Source organism: Falco peregrinus, chromosome 3, assembly GCF_023634155.1.
Source record: "Falco peregrinus isolate bFalPer1 chromosome 3, bFalPer1.pri, whole genome shotgun sequence".
NCBI classification, from domain to species: Eukaryota; Metazoa; Chordata; class Aves; order Falconiformes; family Falconidae; genus Falco; species Falco peregrinus.
The window spans coordinates 45,459,493-45,478,536 of record NC_073723.1 but is presented as its reverse complement, the minus strand read 5'-3'; the positions used below and the strand labels follow the sequence as shown (position 1 = coordinate 45,478,536).

The window sequence follows — 19,044 nt, the reverse complement described above, 5'->3', positions numbered from 1 at the left end:
CCTTATGAATGTGTTGAAAGGGCACACTGAGTATACTTTTTCCAGCCAGATTGCTTTGAGCCCTGCTTTTTACATTCACTTTAGGCGCTCTTTAGCATTCTTATTTCTAAAGTAGCAAAGTAACAGGATTAACGTGTCAGCCACTAACACTAATTTGGGCATTAACACAGTACCTTTCTTTTCCCAGTTCTCCAATAAACCTATAATTCATATTTCAATGAGTTTAGTACTCACTCTTCTCTCTCTTGTTCTTCACAGAAGCAAGGAAAAGCTTTGAGAGACAATGCAGAAAGCTTTGTAAAATATAGCCCCATATTGGAAGTTATTCATACAATAAACTTTGTTGATGAATTACTTTAGATAAGAAGAGGTCAAAATAATTTGTCATGCTGTTATGCAGGCCTATCTTTTTCTTTCCCTTACTGGGAGAGTTTAGAAAAAGCAAACTGTTGCCCTACTTTCTGTTGATAGCAGCTGGCAAGAGGATGCTCATGGGACGTTGCATATGTGTCCATGCTGCATGATCAGATATTTGATATTAAAGTATGGTACTTGAAAAAGTAAAAAAATGGATTTAGTGCAAAGGGCTTTCCACATAGAACCATTGGTGGTTTGTATTCAGCCAGTTACCTGGATCCGTAGGAATTAGGAGATACAAGCTGGTATCTACCAGTCCAGGTCCTGCTTTGTGATTTGAGAGTTTGTAGGATTTCAGCATACAGCAGGCACAACTGCTAGAAGCACTAGATATTTTTGATTATACAGAAAAATTAACAAAGAGCAGCTTTGTATTTATTATTTTGCAATAATGGGCTTGGTCATCTGCTCTAAATGTTGCTGCCTTAGGTCCAGTTACTTAAACCTTCCTAACAGCAGTGTAAATTGACTTGCTCAATTATAATGTCATGAACAGTCTTACTGGACTTACCTCAAAGGGGTGAGCTGGGCTGCTTGTAGGGATGAGGGAGAGCTCTGAAAGGAGGAAAAGAAAAGACAACAGTAAAGAAGACTGTGGAAGACACTCAGGTCAATTTGATACTCACTAAATACTTTTTTGTCTCATAAAATTAAAAAAAGCATCAGCTTTTTCAGCATATGGAAGTAGCGAGTGCATCCTCTGTGCTCACCACAACCCTTCTTGGCCAAACAACTCATGAGGTAGAGAGATATTGTTGCTGTGCTGTGAACAGGGAAGAACATTTATGTAATTTTTGTGGCAACAGGAAATGATCCAGTATCAGAGATTCTCATCAAACCCATATGAAGAAGCCAAAGGATCTATGATTGTTTCTAGTTTGCTTGAACATGGCATTTGACAGCAAGTGAATGAAGTGCAACTCAGGGATTGATTTAAACGCCTTGTCAGACTTCTGACCAGTGCTAAACTGCTTGTTTTTCCTGTGTGCATCTGGTGAATCTTAAGCAGATGCATTCTTCCATTCTTCTATTTTTTGTATAGCTGGGACTTAAGAGAGCACTGGAGAGAAGTTTTCTGGGGAAAGAAGTAAGTTATTTAGGCAGACATCTGAATTCCTCCCTGCTGTGGAAATAGGCTCTGTGCTGTGACTCAAATTAGGGGTAACAGGCAGCACATGATTTTTATTACTTTGCTGCCTTGGCTTAATACTTCATTTTGCCTGAAGAGAGTTGGTTGTTTAAGATGTACTGCCTCTTTGGAACCGCAAACTAAACCTTAACAGAAGATGCACCGTTCTGTGAGAAACCTTAACGTTTCACAAGATCGGGCATGAATCAATTTGTGCTGTTTGATGTTTTATGCCAAAGCTCGTATCTAACAATTTGAGTCAGTTAAACTTGGACCTTGAATGAACTGTTTGACTTGTCCAGCTCCTTCTGAACTTCCTTACTCATGGAAGAAGAGCTCCATTTGGTTTAATTTCTTTCTTCTTTTGGAGCCTACATTAAAAACTGGGGGTTTAAAGGGCCTTAAAGGGTCCTTGATGCATTTTGTAAGAGTAGCAGGTTGTTCTTTAGCCAGAAGGAGCACACCATTCATCTACTAGAGGCTGTAAATACTGTTTTATCTGTTTTCTTTACCAGGTTTTCAATTAGTCTCATGCCTTGCAGCCTGGGTGTCCATCTAAGCCTCTCTCCCCTCACATGCTCACACTTGGTCTGTTTATTCTAAGAATGGATTTGGGTACAAATCCTGCAGCAAGTGTTCTCAGCTCTTTCTTTTTCTCTTTTTATTATTTTTTTCTGGCTGAATACCATAGTCATCAGAATCTAGGAGGCATCTGGGGCTGTCAGCATCACTGTTATCAAGTGCTGGCATCACCAGTTACCTCCTTGCCTTACCTACTATGCCCTGGGAATTCAAAGTAGAAGTAACCACTTTTGTTTCTCACTATTGTTAGTCAATAAGTACTTTACTCCACCATTTCTTAAGCAGTGATTGAGGAAGCCTATAAAGAAGGTATTTACTGGATGTGTTCAAATGTGCAAATGAATGAAAAAAAACCCCAAACCTTACCATTATGAGAATTTAGGATTTGACGATATGAAAGGATATAATCGTGTAGCAAATACAAGCTTTCTTTTGAATTAGAGCCACTGCATATGTAGCTTGATATAATTACAAAGAAGAAACATTTTAATTTTCTTTTACTTTTTATCTAATATCTTTGACTTGGACTTTGTCATTCATGATAAGATAGAAATCTTTAAAGATCTTTAACCTATAACCATCTCTTATGCTGTTTTTAGCTTTATGTGTGCTGGCATTTAAATGAAACAACCAAGGGAGTCTTAAATGCCATTATAAGCATGTTCATTCCAGCTGTTTGCAGGATTGTATAGGTCAACCAGCCAAGGGGCTTGACTTCAGTGTTTTGGGATCAGTTACAGCTTCATTGGAGGGTTGAAATTCAATCTTAAATCACTGGGCTGTAACGAGTTGGCGCTGCAGGGTTTTATTACAATAGTTGGCTTCTTCCCTATCATGGCTACCCACAGACTGTGACTGCATTTTTATAGAGTCTGTTTGGTACAGATGTAGCACTCAGCCTCGGGTATATCACAATGGCACCTGTAGTTTTCTGGGAAGTGGGACTATTTAATGCCACCTTTTATATGACTGCAGTCAGGCAACCCTGCAGAACAAATATTAACAGACTCTTCCATGCTGATGAGCTTCTTCAATAATTTACTGTTGCCTTTCTGAGCCAGGTCCTGCAGCCTTGATGCAGTCGCAGCTTCTTTTGACTTCTGTGGAAGTTTTGCCAGAGCCAAAACTAGAGGCTTATGTTGTTTTGTGAAAGTACTCAGCACCCGCATATCAAATTCATCACTCAAAAGCTTCCTGCACACCACTGGTGTAGCTGCAAGCCTTTTGTAGTACACGTAACTAGGAAAACAGTTTTCCTTTAAGAATTACCTTTGTTCTTTGCCTGTTGGATAATGTTACATAGTGATACTATATATATATATATATATTTGTTAAGATGTGGAGAAAATGAGCTATTGAAGAGAACCCTTTCAGCATCTTATAATTACATTTATAGATTTCCAAGATCTGGCATTTACTAGCTCTCCTTATTACACTATGGACCAAATTCTCAGATAAGATCAACCACTTTGCCAGTGGTGTAGTGGTGGCTTGTTCTGAGACATTAGTACAGTGTATTGGCTTCCAAAAATTGAGCCTATATTGCTTACTACTTACCTTTTTTCTTAAGCAGTTATTGAAGAACTGCTGGTAAACTATTGGAGTGACGCTTTTTTTTTCTCAGAAAAAATACTTTGAATGATTTTGCTAAAAGCATGATGTCTTCTGCAATATTATGCACTATCACTACCATCATCCTCCAATTAACTTATTCACTAAAGCACTTACAGGAATGGTGGAAAGACTGTTACCTAGTTCTCAATATTTTCCATATGAGTTGCATAGTTGAATAACAGTAACATTCACTGTTGAAAGGCAACACAGACCCTCTTAAAATGAAGGACTTTTTTTTTTTTTTTTCTTCTTATCTGCCCTTTTCTTTGTTTCTGTGCTTTGGCCTTCTCTAACCTTGGCTACTATTCTTTTATTGAGCTCTTTCAGCATATATATATTTTTTGCATTTTATTTTATGCAGTTCTACAGCTAACCAAGTGACAGCCAATTACCTATCTATCTGACCAACACTGCAAGAGCACTTTTGATATTAGATCATCAGGGGTTTTTTTTCTTCTTTGACAATTACTTGTCAGAAAGCTAGCAGTTACTCTTTTGCTCCATGAAACTGAACTTACTATAAACATTAGTGATTTACTCAGAACCTTCCTTGAAATTCAATAACCTTCATGCCACATAATCTTATAAATGTATTTAGTGAGCTGTTACAAGGGATTATCATCTTAAAATCACCCAGAAGCTAGTGTTTCACCTAGACAAGTGAATTCAGATCTAATGGGAATCTCCTCCGGGGTCAGATGATTGCTTTAACTGTCACCGAAGGTATAAAGAAGTGATTTAAGTCAAATTTTAACATTTCACAGTAACACAGACTACACTCATCTTTGGTTATGAAGCCTCTATTGAAAGGCGGTATGTCACAGGTAAGGGGGCTGTAACCTTTAGCTGAGGGACTGTAACTTCCTAAATAGTGTTCTTAGCCAAGAGTGATCATCTGACACCACCCTTCCACTTCGGATTCAAATGTTCTCCCCTCCATTACAAACCTGGCATTTCTCTCATGTTAAATCTTATGTTCCTTCTTGCTGAAGTCAAGGCTGTCAGTAAGATTCTGAAATTACAGCAAGAGTATAAAAAACGTATAGAAACTCTTTTATGCTTTACTGGTCAGTCTTTGACACAAATAAATTTTTATTATTATATTTTTAACTTTCTTGCTTTTCTGTTAGAAACTTTGGATTTTAGCATTTGGTAAGTCAGTCTTTTACTCTCCAACGTTGGGGTTTTATTCAGACTAGTTTGGTAGCTTTTTGATGTCTTTTTCCCTTAAATTAGAAGGTACCTATTCTCCAAAATAATGTAGAAGTACAATGTGAAAATTGTGCATTTGCCCCAAGGTTTTACAAAAAATGTTTTCTGAGTGGAACATCTGTCAAGGAAAAGGAAATGCACACCTAAGAGCGCTGGAATGTGAAGACAGGGCTTAAAAGTCAAATGTGGCTAGTGCTAAAAATGACCTTGATCCAAGGTCTTCTCTATTCCAGCCAACTACCCAGGCTACAAGGTGGTATAAGCAGATCACACTGCTCCTCACCTGCCTCGACATTACTCTCTTCCTTGTGGTGGTGTGTAGCTTTTTGGGGATTCACAGTCATCTGGGCAAAAAACGGAAGGAAGGAGGGAAGAAAAGAAGGAAGGAAGGAGAGAGGATGGGATGGGACGGGATGGGACAGGACAGAAGGATGGGTTGGGAGGGAAAGATGAGTGTACTGCTGAGCTCATCAAAGATGTTCTGGAGTTTCAGAACAGAGGGTCCTTAAAGCTCCAGGTGGATTTTCCTGGAGGAGACTTGTGAACCAGTTCAGTTTTTAACAGTTGCATCGGCCAAACTGGACCAAAATGTCTGTAATTCAGCGTGGCATGTTGGAAACTAGTGGTAATAGTAACAGGCACAACAATCCTCAGAGATTCATCTTGTCCAGGAAAACCTTCCTGAAGCCACGTGTTAAATATATGACCATAAAATGAAGCAGAGAGTTTTGCAGAAAACATCTTCATCCTTGGGAGCAATAGTTATTATGGTTGATGAGATGTGCACTAGCACTTCTTGTGTGATAATTATTAGCAGCATCAGCCAACTCTGACTCTTACATGCCTAATTCAAATGTTTCAGATCATTCCTGACTTGAACTTAGAATATGAATGCTCTGGACTGTAATTTTTGGTTTCACCATTTTTTCTATACTATTCATTTTTGAAAGCTGGGGAAACAGTCCATTTGAGAAGTCATAATAATTTGTATATTTTTCCTAGCTTTTATATTGTTTTTGTTTCAAAAAAACATTTCAAAACTCTGTACTTTTACAGCTCTGCAGTTATTATGTATTTAATTTTATGATTGCTGTTAGATTTCTTCAATACAAGTTTTTTAGATATAGAATGGATACTTTTCTGATTATAATTTCTAGGGATTGTCTTACATGACAAATTAAAGCAGCTTTTTGATATCAGATGCAAAGTAGATTATACTTGCATAATTTTGTAAACAGTAATTTATAGGTTATCAAATTTTCAGCTATTTCTATATATCATTAGCCTTTTATTTTTATATTAAGCAATTTTATGTTTTTATATTTATATCAAGTCACTTTTAGTTTTTTTCTTTTCTAAAAAGATCTGTTACATATGAAACCGCTTCTTGATCCAGTTGCTCCTTCTGTTATGGATGTAGATCTATTTGGTCGTCTCAAATTAATGTGTCATTTATAAAAGCTTTTCCATTAAAATATAAAACTGACTTATCCAAGAGGTTTCTGACAGAAGTGAAAATTGGGTTTTTAAATTCATTTTGAAAAGTTGACTTTGTAACTCTGCTGTAGTGTCTCATCACTCAGACAGCTTCTGATAACGTATTTTGAAGTATAATAGGACCTGAGCATTTAGAGGAGGGGTTTACTCTATAGAGGGTGTTGAAGTCTGCTCTCAAAAATGCTTTTTGATTTCTCCATTGGCTAGGACCATCTCAGTGATTTCTTTCTGTAGAACCTATGCAGCATTGCTGATTGCCGCCTTACCTTTTATTTTGTTACTCCTTAACCATAAGCAGCATATGGGGCATTAAGGCTACAGCATCCATACTTATTCCTGTTCAGGATGTTCCAAATGTGCTGCACTGGTTGCTCCATCTAGGTGGAGAAGCTCAAAATTCAAACAGATTAGCTCACCTAAAATTTATGCTGCTCTTAACAGAAAAGAGCTTGGGCATGGCCAGCAGAGAAAGTTCAGCCTGTGTGACTTTAATGCAGCCCAGTCTTGCAGCTTAGGACCTTCTTGCACTCTGCAGAAAGAGGGATGTGGCCTGGACAGACTTAGTGAAACAAAGAGGTAAAAGAACAAAACAAATGTGGCACATCTTCATTAAGTGATCTGATGTAGTCCCACTAGAGCATTTTACTGCTAATCCTGGTCTCCTGAGTTGTGCACTTTACATTACAAGATTTTCCATGCTAACGATGACTAAATAACAAAGCGCTCCCTTGGCAGCAGTAATAAGAAATATTATGTCTCATTTTCCAAGTGTTGTTATGATAAGAAAATATTATTTTCTATCAACTTTGATAGATTTTTCTAAGTTCTCATGAAAATTTTTACACAACTGGACATCGGTTTCACTAAAAACAGACCTCCAGTATTTAATTTGCAAAAACTGAAACCCTCTTTTTTTAGGTTTGGGTTATTATTCCACTTTTATGTTAATCATTAAAAACCAGCATCAAACAACAATTTATGATGGATACTCCCAAAGTTTTGCTATCTTAGTTATGACGACTAGTGGAGGTGCCAGCTGCTCCTAATGTGCTTGTTAGGGAAGTGAGTTGATAGTAAACCCCAGAGGAACTCAGCCACATCAAGTATACCCCATTTCTCCAGCCTCAGACTCCTCTACCCTACTAAGTTGATACCTGTCTTCTAGCAATGGGAGAAGTTGAGCCAGCTAATTTTGGGAACCTCTGCCTTGCCTTCAGGGTTCAGGCTTTTTTTGCTGTTTTCAGAGAAATCTGAAAATGGTGATGAAAGCAGAAATCCTTGAGGGAAAACTTCTGGATAAAAGCAGCCTCTTTATCATCAAAATGTTCTTGGTGAAGCATTTCAAACTGCTGACATTCACATAACTCCAAGTGAAACGGTCGTAGCGTCTGCTTCTTCCCAACTGCACCGCATGGCACAGGTTTATCTGGTGGCCACTTGTGGCTACTGGGATTTTGGATCTGTGCAAACAGTACTGACTCTTCAAACCTGTATAAAACCAGCCTGTAATTGTGCACAGCTACCTGTTTCACTCACTTGATTCTGATGATGTCTGTGCAGTGAATTACCTGAATCACAGACTGGGTTAGGGACTGCTTTTGTTCATCTGCACAGAGCTAAAAAGTCTGTGGCTTTCACCTCTGCTTGGGGACTGTTGAGTGAAATACTAAACAAAAGAACAGCAGTGCTTATGTGCTTTCTCTGTTCAGTGCATATTGTCCATGGTATAAAGAAAACAGAACTTAATGTTTCCTCTGCCGTTAGCATGTATTTTTAGGTTTTTAGTGCCTATCTGTGCTGTCTGCAAGAAAATTTTTTAATTTAGAAGAGAGCAGCAATTTAAGCAGGACAGACATGCCTCCTACCTCTTTGTTTTCTTTAGATTTTTTTGCCCCACTAATGTATTCTGTGGGCTTTAAAGATGAGACAAATTACTCGGTGTTGGCGACAAGAGCAAAATAAATGAGACTTAGCTGCACAGCAAAGTCGTACTGCATAGCCTGATAGTGAAAGGGCTTGTTAGTGGGGAAGCAATAGTGCTATATGTTTGGTGTCCTGCTTCCAGCACTCCTTTGGTGGTTTACATGCTGTGACTGTATATAAAAATAAAGAAGGAGCCCTGCAGGCAAGAAATACAATCAACTCCCCCAATCCTGGATAAGTGCCATAAGCAGTAGGCTGTAGACTCATGTTTCTGCTTGTGCTCTTTTTTTAACTCACTAAATACAAATTCGTATTTTTTGGCTGGTGACAGAGCTTCAAGGAGAAGCTTTCTTCCTCGGTATCCTAATGGGTAGGAGGTGGGAGGAGAGGGATGGATACACCTCGGTAGGCAGCAGGAGAGGAAACTGAAACTTATTTGTGTTTGTGGTGGGTGCCTTTACCACAGTAATCCATAAAAAAGCTCTCTTTTTTTTTTTTTTTAATGTGTATGTCTGTCTACAGTGCATATACACATTTGTACAACCACCTTTGGGAAGATGCTTGTGGCCGCTGTGCTGTTTTGTGGGAGCCCGGTCCTGCTAGATGTGCTCAGAGCTTGCTTGGCAGATATCAAGGAGGTACACATGAAGGGAAACTTTCTGCCTGGTCCAGTTTAGGCATCAGCTGAGTACCAAGAGTGTTGACATGGGTCTGTTGGCAAAGCGCAGTGGCTATATTCATTGACTCTGCAGTACTATGTCTTTCAGGCATTTAAGGTGCTGATCTACATGGCTCTAAAATTGCTCCTAAGGACCAGTTTAAGAAAGGACATACACTAAAAAGCTTCATTCATATCTGTGCTGCAGGCTTCTGTCTGACAGCTGTAGGTGTTTCAACACTACATAAAACATCTAAGGGCAGCCATCACTTGCAGTGAACCAGCTGTGTGAAATGAATTTTGTAAATACCCACTATGGTCAATGTTCTCTATACCAGCAAATTCACATGTGCCTGGGAAAGAAGCCAGACAGTGGCATACCACTGTGGGTGCTGGTCAGCAATTGAGAGTCCTCCATCATGTTAACTGGGCTCCTTGTGACCAGCGGTCATCCCAGACATTTCACCTGTGCCCAGGGACCATTTTGAGTAGATAGGTATGTAGTTTGCAGATGGCTGCCCTGTTTCAGAGCCAAGGACACAACTGGAGGCAATCCTAAGCGAGCTGCCTTCCATGCTTGGAGTGTTGCAGGGCACCATCAATTTATTGGTGCAGGCAAAGACCTAGGCTACATGACAGTTTTAATGAATGTCAGGGCAGAGGTGGCTGATAAGCAGATTCTAGTCTGATTTGGCAACTCCATCCATATAACATCATGTGCTGTGTGATAATTTTTCATTTATATATACTGGGCCAGATGTTTCACTGATAAAAGTCAATGTAACTTCACTGCAGCGGAGCTGCATCAAGTTGGTGATTCTATCTTTGTTCATTTCATTGTTTAGATTTATATTTATAACCTCAACGTAAAGATTGTGTTTTTCGTGACTGGTGTAAGGGAATATTTTTGTACACAAAGTATGGATTCTGCTCTCAGTGACACCTAGGCCCATCTTGTAGGTGAGGATTGAATCTGGCCATGATGAAAAATGAAAAGTTTTGTGTGAAATACCCACATATGAGAATACTTACTTTGGTATTCACAGGACCATGCTTATTCCATCTGTCTCAGTTATAAATATTTTAAGTGCATATTTTGGTAAATTTTAGGGTTTGTAACAATGTAGTAAAATCAAGTAGATGTGTAATATGTTTTAGCAAGCACAGAAACTCAGCTTTTTCTCAGTAGGATTCTGTTTAGATGCTCAAAAAAGTCTTGCTATGGCTGGAACAATATCGAACCAAGTTTAAACGTCAACAGGTGTGCTGCTGAGAAAGTTGATTTTAGCATCTGTAGAATAATAGACTGGGTTGTCAGAAATAAGTAGCAAATGTGTTTGCAGAAGAATTTTAATCTGGCTTTTTTTTCCCCCCTTTAACATTCAGAAATGCAGAATTACCTAAGAACCACATGCTGATACAAGGATAAAGGTTGATGTTTCTTAGCCTACTGCATTTCCACACCAATGTAAATCCACCTCTGGCCCTGGGGACAGTGCGAAGAGAGTCCTTAGGCTGCCACTGTGTCTTCCTGATTTGCACTTGCCCGAAGCAACCTAGCAGATTATGGCAGAGCTCAGATAGCTCATTTGGCTGTTGATTTTGAAACAGATTACTCCAAGGTCTTCCAACTTTTTCTACAGCCTTTCACTACCTGAACCTCAGTCCATGCTTCAGGTAGTGTGGAGATCCCAGCAGTCTTCCTGCATTAGGGAACTCCCGGGAACATACCCAGTAGCCTCATCTGGGACTCCTCTGAGCCTGCTCTGCCCTTTTTGGTCAAAATCTGTCTCCTTTAGAAATAAACTGAGAAACTTGCAGTCAAGTCTAGTTGAGGATAAATCGAAGAAAACAAAGACATGGGGAAGGGAGGGAGCATGATGATACTTCAGTAACAATAGCAAAGTTTGCATGGCTTTGCTCAACCTAGGTGAGCTGCTGTTTAAGACAAATTTTGTATTTAAATAAATATTGTCAACCCTTAGAGTTTTCAGCATATAAGAATAAAACCAAGCTTGTCTGCATTTGGTTTGTAGAGGTATTTTTGTACTATATAAGGGTTTAAAAAATATTTTCTTAAATTAAAGTTTTTCCCAAGTGCTTTTTTATTAGATGTTTTGTATGTTGACTGGTAGCTATCTTCAGATACCAGTGTACTGGCAACGCTGACAGGAACCATAGTTTCAGAATTTTGCCATACTTTTATCTGGTTAAGCCTAGTGCAAGTAACAAAATGTCAAGTATTCTGTCTCACCTGTAATTAAAAAGTGGATGTTCTTTTTATGTGTTTTCTTACAGCTGGCAGCATTAGAGAGACAGATCTTTGACTTCCTTGGTTTCCAGTGGGCTCCTATCCTTGGCAATTTCCTACAAATAATAGTTGTCATTTTGGGTTTGTTTGGAACCATCCAGTTTAGGCCTCGATATATAGTTGTGGTAAGTCTCATTTATTATCTATTATTTTTTTGCAATTGGTTTTAAAACCTGTAATATTACAATGCAGAATTTTCTTGGTTAGAAAACACCAGATGGTAGTTCCGTAGAAACTTTAGAAGTCTCCATGTCTTTTTGCAAATTTAGAACTAGTGAGTGGCATTTCTGTGATTTTGGAAGCTATCAAGAGCGGGTATCCTAGAGAAAGTGCTGCCAAAATTCTGACCATGATAAAAGTCCTTAGTAAGATTCTTTAAAGAATGGGACTCTTTAAAGACTCATGGGGAAAATCTACAATTAGACTATGTATGAATGAATAAAAGAAATACAAAAGGTTGCTCTCTGCAATAGACAAGCAGAATCAATGGACATTTTAAAAACCATGTATTTGTAAGGGTCAAGTTGTATTTAACTACATCTTCATGTTAAACAGGGAGAAACAAGGACTATAGAAACTCCTTCAGTCCTGTGACCTGTGGGTTCCAAATAAATCTCCTTCTCACTTACATCTAATTTTGCTAAGACCTGTATTTACAGCCTTGACCCTAAATAGTTAGAAATCGTCTTGATGATTGTAACTTGAAGCATCATGGGTTTTTTTCCCCATGTTCTCAACATAGCCAGGAATAAAAAGACCTTCCAAAGCTGTGAAGGAAACTGCCAACAAAAAATACCACTTTTCCTCCCCCACAGTCTCTTCTGAATGGATGAATACTGTGTCTTTACCTGGCAGTGTCTGTATCTGGAACATTTCAGTTGTGTTGTCAGTAATGGACTTAAGGAGGCTAAAGCTTTTATTTTTTCCTCACAAAAGACTGAAATAAATGTCTACAGGGGAAACCTCATTAAACAAATACTTAAAAAGCTTTTCTAGTCAAGCTTGTAATCCTGTAATTCTTTGTTATGTCTTAAAAGAAAAACTGAACAAAAAGTGTACCCAAGGTTCCTTATACTCATATTAGCTAGACTTCTGAGCAGACTATAAGTAATTGAAAATGGATTGATGTAAATAATAGCACTTTTCTCTATACCTGTGGCTGGGGAACTATATTGATGAATCACCTTTCTGCTTTATGTTCTCTTTTTTATAAATAAGACATCGGAAGCAAGTGACGGTAGGCATCTGTAAAATTACATAGGAAATTCGTGCCTGAAGTGGGTGCAACATCCCAAAATCTCTTGCCCCTCAGGTTCAGCACTGCTGTTCAGTGGTGGAATCTGCTTTGGTTTTCAAATGAAGCACAACAGATGTTGACTGTTTCTGTATCTTTTCCAATGTAAATGAACATTTTAGACTATGTGAAAGTTGTTTTAATGTAGAGGTAGAAGTCTCTTAATTAAATTAAGAAACACCTCAGCCAGATACTTTGTCTTCAGATGTAACTGAACTCACATTCTGATTTAACTTTAAGCATATATTTAAGAGCTCAAGCTATAGCAGGTGCAAATACTGTTTGGGAAGATCAAGACTTTAGAGCAACTTCTATGGCTACTATAAGGTTCCCAGTGTAGCAGGAATAGTTTGAGCCGAATCCTGAAGTCTGAAAAGTGAAAGTACACAGGTTGTCTGGAACTATCCTCACAGCTCGATACCAGCAGAAGGGGGTGGCTTGCATGCCTCCCAGTTCCCACTGTTCTTCTCCCTGGCTGAATACTTCAAACCCTCTCTACCAGTTATGGCAGCAGTTAACGAGACCCTTCAGTAAGCCGGTTCCACTCCTAAGCTGTCAGAAAACCAACCTAGCAAAAAGTGGAATTTTTTGCTAGACTGCTGAGCTGAATCCAGTCTGTGAGGTTCCCAGTGGGTGCCGGTGCCATCACAAGGCAGGGAACTGGGACTGCACAGTCAGGAGCAGCAGTGTGCGGGCGGAGGCAGAAGGAGGAGATGCAATAAATTGAAATAAAGAGAGAATCACGTCGGATACAACGGTTTACTTCTGTAAACTGTCTACACAAAATTGATCTGGCACATGTGGGCGCAAACTGTCCCCATGATATTCTGTCATACCCTGCTAGGGATCTTGATTTAAGATGACCAGCTCTTGGGTCCTTGGTTTGACCTCAAGAGAATGTCTTTTATCTATCTTCTGTGTGATGAGGGCTGTGCCTTGACGTTTCCCTGACAAAAGAAGTTACACAAAAGCTTTCACTTTGCCATCTTATGCTGTGTATATTGTGTTTTCACCCCTCAAAATTTAATATACAGTAGGAGTGGGAAAGTAAGTGAATAAATGTAGGACCATAACTTGAAGCATCTATACTGCAGTCAAATATGAGGATAGTTCTGCAGGCATAATTAAGCAGGTTTTTGGTGCAGGTACCTGGAGCCAAGGAGCTCAGTGAGGGCTGCGACAGAAGCTGAGTAAACACAAAAGCAGTTGCATGCTTCTAACTCTTCCACTGTCATTAACCCAGGCGAGCTAGTTTATCACTAACAGTTAATGACTACATAAGCTGCAGTCATCTCTTTGACAGCAGCAAAAGCGTAGCCATTGTAGATTAAAAGTATGAATAAATAAATTACTTTTCCTTCATAGTTTCAGTGGTATAAAATTTGGTCTGAGATCTTTCTAACAAAAAAATGCCTCACCCTCTAAGAGCTGCCATGCAATGGCTGTGTCATGAAGCATCTCTGTTGAATACAATTGACATTCCAAGTAGATAAAGATGGTGATGTTCTTTGTCTACAGTCCGTCAGATACAGGACTATAAGGATAGTGATTCTGAAAGAAATCTGGAATTTCCTTTTCCATATGTAAAGTTCTGAGTCCTCAGAGCTTAGGAAACAGAGACACAGAGAGAGGGGGGGAGCAACAGCATTAACTCCAAGTGTCCTAATTAGTTTAAATTCAATAATTATTTCTAATAGTTTCTGTATTAATTAGTAATTTAGATCTATTTTTATGAACAATTTGTCCTGTCATGAAGCGGATGTGCTTTTTCAATACTTGAGTGTTTTGTGGCTGAATTAAATCAGTGCAAAGTTCCCAGGGGACATAAAAGTGCAGAGCTGATTTCTAATTTTCTCATATTAGCTCATTTGAAACTTACCCAAACATTTGCAAAGAATAAAAAACAGATAAATTTAAGTTCTAACTACTCTATAACACACCTGTCATACAGCTTCAGAGCTCTGCTATGATTCATTTCCCTGTGCATGCTTTTCCTTTCTTAATAGAACTTGCTATCACCAGCAAGATTTTCAGGCTGTTAAAATTGATTAAAGATGATGACAAGATACTTGTTAAAGTTGGGGGTTTTTCCCTTCTCCTACTTCTGATGTGAGACTTCAAAAGCCTTCTGAACGATGAGTCATGTAGCTAAAACCGCACAAACCTGGCCCAAAGCTTAACATAAATGTATTAATGAACAGAGATGAAAATAATGCACTTCAATAGTAGGAATATAAGGTGGAAGTCTCTGCTTTACTTGCTTTAATTTAATTCATTAAATAATATGATATATAGGCAATGTGTACACCAGAAAAGTCAGGAGGCGTTTTCTTAAAATAAAAAAAAAATTAAAAAAACACACCAAAAATGCAGAAAAAAAGGCTATACAGAACACTTTATACAGTATTCAGGCAAATGTTATACTCAGAACACACGTGAAATATTTAGGCAGCCAAAATTACTCCTTGAACATCCTTCTTAGTAAGTCCTGAGTTGTCACTGTTCCATCACGTTGATTTATGCCATTTTCCTTGTCATCTTTCACAAATATGACTTAAGTAGGGGCTCTGCAATTACTGATGCCTCTGAGGCACAGCCAGGTATTACAGGGGGTTGATCTGATGACTCAGTAGTTGCTGCCTTTCCTTGAAGTATCCCTGAGCCAACATTCATTTCTCCTAATGCCAAGACACCGTCAGAGGAGGTGCTACGCTTCAGATCAAGTACCCACTTGAGACAGTTTATTTGTTAAAACTTAACTTATCCCACAATCCTTGTAATATTCAAACATAGCATTTTCCCTTTTCTCTCTTACCTTTCAGTTTAAGCAGCCATCCTTTGCATTTTTCCTTAACCCTTTTTTTTTTTTTTTAACTATGTCCCTCTAATATCAACGATTTAACTCTAGAAGTGGTTTTATTTCACTGGTACATGAAAGGTATCTCTGCACCGGTTTCAGTATGACCTGCAGAGTCAAAAGAGGTATAGAAATATTACTATTGTAGAGAGTGGCATTAAGAAAGGGGATCTGAAGGGGACCTACTGAGCTGGACAATAATTTAATAAACTTTTAACCTGTAGGAGGCTGACATTAAGAAAAGGGATCTGAAAGGAACCTACCGGGTTGGACAATAATTTAGTAAACATTTAACCTGTAAGGTTTAGGGAGTACTCTCTCCACATAGTAAGATTCCAGATGCTTCCTCACACCACATAGTATACAATACTTAGTACAAAAGACCAAAAGCAAGAAAGTATACAGTGCATCATGGGGAGAAATCAGTAAAGATTATCACCGGTGTCCTGGGTCCTTCCAGCAGAAGGAATCTGTTAGGTGAAAATGTCCAGGTGATTTTTAAGTAGTGCGTCATATGGGGTATAAAATAACCCCCCCAATTCTTCTTATTGATTCAACCTGTGTGGAAAATTCTTTCTTTGTGCCAGATATGGTGAGAGTTGTGATGCTGAGCATGAGACCAGCGAGGCCAGGGCGGGTGGAGTGTGGCTGGCCAAAGAACTGGGGCAGGGATCACTGGGTGTCAGGGAGTAGGAGTGAGCAGACACAGCAGGACAGTTAGGGTATAGCGATCAGGACATGGGGCTGGAGATGTTGAATGGCAGCTCAGGTCATGAAACAGGTTAGGTGAGGTGCCTTGGGAGGGGAATTAACCCTGAGGATCAGTATGGACCTGAAGTTTCAGACCCTAACTACTCTTCCATGGACAACAAATGTCTTGCCAACATGCATGATGTCCCTTCACACAGAGGACAACAACTTGGGACTGCAGGCAGTTTCTCTGCTAGCAAAAAGGAGAGGTCTTCATCATGGTCTAAACATTACACCTCTCTTCATGACCCAAACAGGTGTTAGTGTGATGCCACATAATATTGTTACAATTTGGTTTTAAACCATGAAAGTATATACATATAAAGTTACACACATGCGCATAAAGTTCACAAAGTAGTACAAATTTTTCAGTAAGAAACACTCAAAAATTATGAAATGCTTTTACTGAAGCCCTCATGTGCAATCTTAACGTGATCCTTTTACATATTTGCAGTTTTGAACTGTGCCAGGTGCATACCAGTTTTTTTCTAGGGGCACCTCCGTTGCCATAGAAAGGGCAGACATTTGGGGTGTTCTGCTGATTGCAGCTATAGAATAGAAACTTGATTTGCAGAAAACAGAAGACACGAGAAGAATGAGGCACATGGCAGCAAGAATTAGATCGCTTTTGTTATGAAGGCTGTGCTGGGTAGCTGAGTTTTACCTCTGCTCTCAACCACCAAAACCTTTTTTGACACAAAGCAAGTCACTTAAACCAAACTTTTCACATGCTTTGTTTTCCCCTTGTGTTCTGAGTTCTTGTCTTGAGACCTTATGGTCCAAGTTGCACAAGTGCTGAATTCTCAGCCAACAGGGAGCTGAGCACTGAGCTTATAACGCACTGTATAACCCCAAGTGTTCTGAAAAATGAAGTCTTAAGCTTCTCAAGTTGGACGTCTATAATGTATGAATACTTCTGAATGTAATCTCTGCATGTATCAGAACATCATTTGCATTCTGAGAGCTGTATCATTCCCTTACAACACAAAATAAATTAGTTAATGTTTATGCTGCTCTCACACATTACAGTGATGAACATCTTAGAAAACCTCATGAGGAAATGAATATTCAGTCCTCAGAGAAGAGTCTGAGTGACAAAAAGGAATGAAGTATTGAGTTAGCTGTTCATAAAATGTATTAATGGAGGCAAGGTCTTTTAAAGTAAAAATATACCTTTGATGATTTAATTGTTTCCATGGTATTGCACATTCACAAAATAGAAAAATTAAAGTGGCATATATAGCCCGAATTCTGGTGTTTCCTGATTTTGCTTTCTTGCTTTTGCTGTCTTAAAACCTTTCTTTTAATGTAGTCTTTCTTAAGTACCTATGAGGCTATACAAGGAAAGAATCTGCTACTTGCATATCTGAAAAGATGTGTTTTCAAATGTGGAGAATAACTTTCTCACTTTTAACAGTTATATAGTACTAATTACTGAATATGTAATTATTATGTTCTTAGAGCAAATTAAATCTATATTCCTACAGTTCAGTGAGAGTGTAGGAAGAGCCTCTCCATACCCAGCAGCTGGGTTGCAAGGTACACCTGCCTTGCACCTGCACTTCTCTTTCAGTAATCCTCACAGTGGATAAGGAACCAAAAAGGTCCTGACTGTGTAAACTAGCATAACCTGGCCTGGGAAGGCACATTCAGATGGCTTTTGCCTGCATGGTTCATAGTGGTCATTGGTGCCCATGGGACAGAATGAGGCCATTAACAGATTTGCCTTGGCCTGGCAGATCAAGTATGTTTCCTGTTGTTGTGATGACAGATTTCATTCATGGACAGATAAAGCATTATTTGTTAAAAGGGGGGAATCCCCTGAATAGTCTGAAATATCTTTTTTTTTTTTTTTTTTTTTAATGTGCAACTGAGCTTTTATTAAGTGTTCATTAATTTTGAACATACTGCACCTCATGTTCTGAGGACATATGTTGGAATATTGGGCGCTTTTAATGAGTTACTACGAAGTCAGCAAATGTGGTAAAATCTGATAGCCTCTTTTAAGTTAATCTTATGAATAGTACAGACCTTATACTGCTCACAGACCACAGCAGCTTTGTCTATTTTATAATAACCCAGCCTTCAGGGGCCACACTGCCCTTCTCTGTAAGCCAGAGGAAACAGCCCAGGAGTATTACCCTCATTTTGTTTATTAATGACCTACTTCTTATGCCATAGCCATCTCCAAACTACCTAAATACCTCACAAGAAATTAAATTAAAGCAGTTAACCTGTTTGGTGTACAAAAATGGCTATATGCATGTAAGGGTCATCAAACTGGGGAAAAAAATTAACTGTCTTTGCCTGAACCTTTCATTGTACATTACAGGGAGGGGAAGAAAGGGGGGAACATAACCCAAAAGTGCCCAAGAAAGCCAAGCTGATGGTACCCGTGCAATGGAAATGGGATCCAGCATATTGCAGATTAGGGTGTTGAGCTTTACTGATTATATTGAAGCAAAACAATAGCATATTAGCCTCATCTGGTCTCAGCTAATTAGACTTTCAAAGGCACTTGGCAGCTGTTCTCTACTGTGAAGGTTATAAGCACATAAATATAAAGTGGCAGTGCTGCTGCTGATGGCATTTTTCAGGTGGGTGTAGCTCCAGCGTGGCTGTGTGCACTTAGCCCCTCAGACAGAAATGCTGCTGAGGTGTACTGCTTGGGAAGTTAATTGGGCATAGTTTACAGTCGTATGTAGGTAAACAGTGCATCTGTAAGGAAATAGTGCCAGTCAATTATGCTGAAAATTAAAATGCAAAAGATAATTGCAGGTAGACAAATTGATCTACCGTT

At 38.9% G+C, this 19,044-nt stretch overlaps 1 protein-coding gene across 2 annotated transcripts in view; it reads left to right on the top strand.

The window, feature by feature from the left end:
- NKAIN3 (sodium/potassium transporting ATPase interacting 3) overlaps positions 1-19,044 on the top strand; it is a 367,883-nt gene that overhangs the window by 166,527 nt on the left and 182,312 nt on the right. For both annotated transcript variants that reach the window (XM_055800856.1, XM_055800855.1), the window contains exon 2: positions 11,331-11,468. In XM_055800856.1, the coding sequence (XP_055656831.1) occupies positions 11,331-11,468 (138 nt within the window). The remainder of the gene's footprint in view (positions 1-11,330; positions 11,469-19,044) is intronic.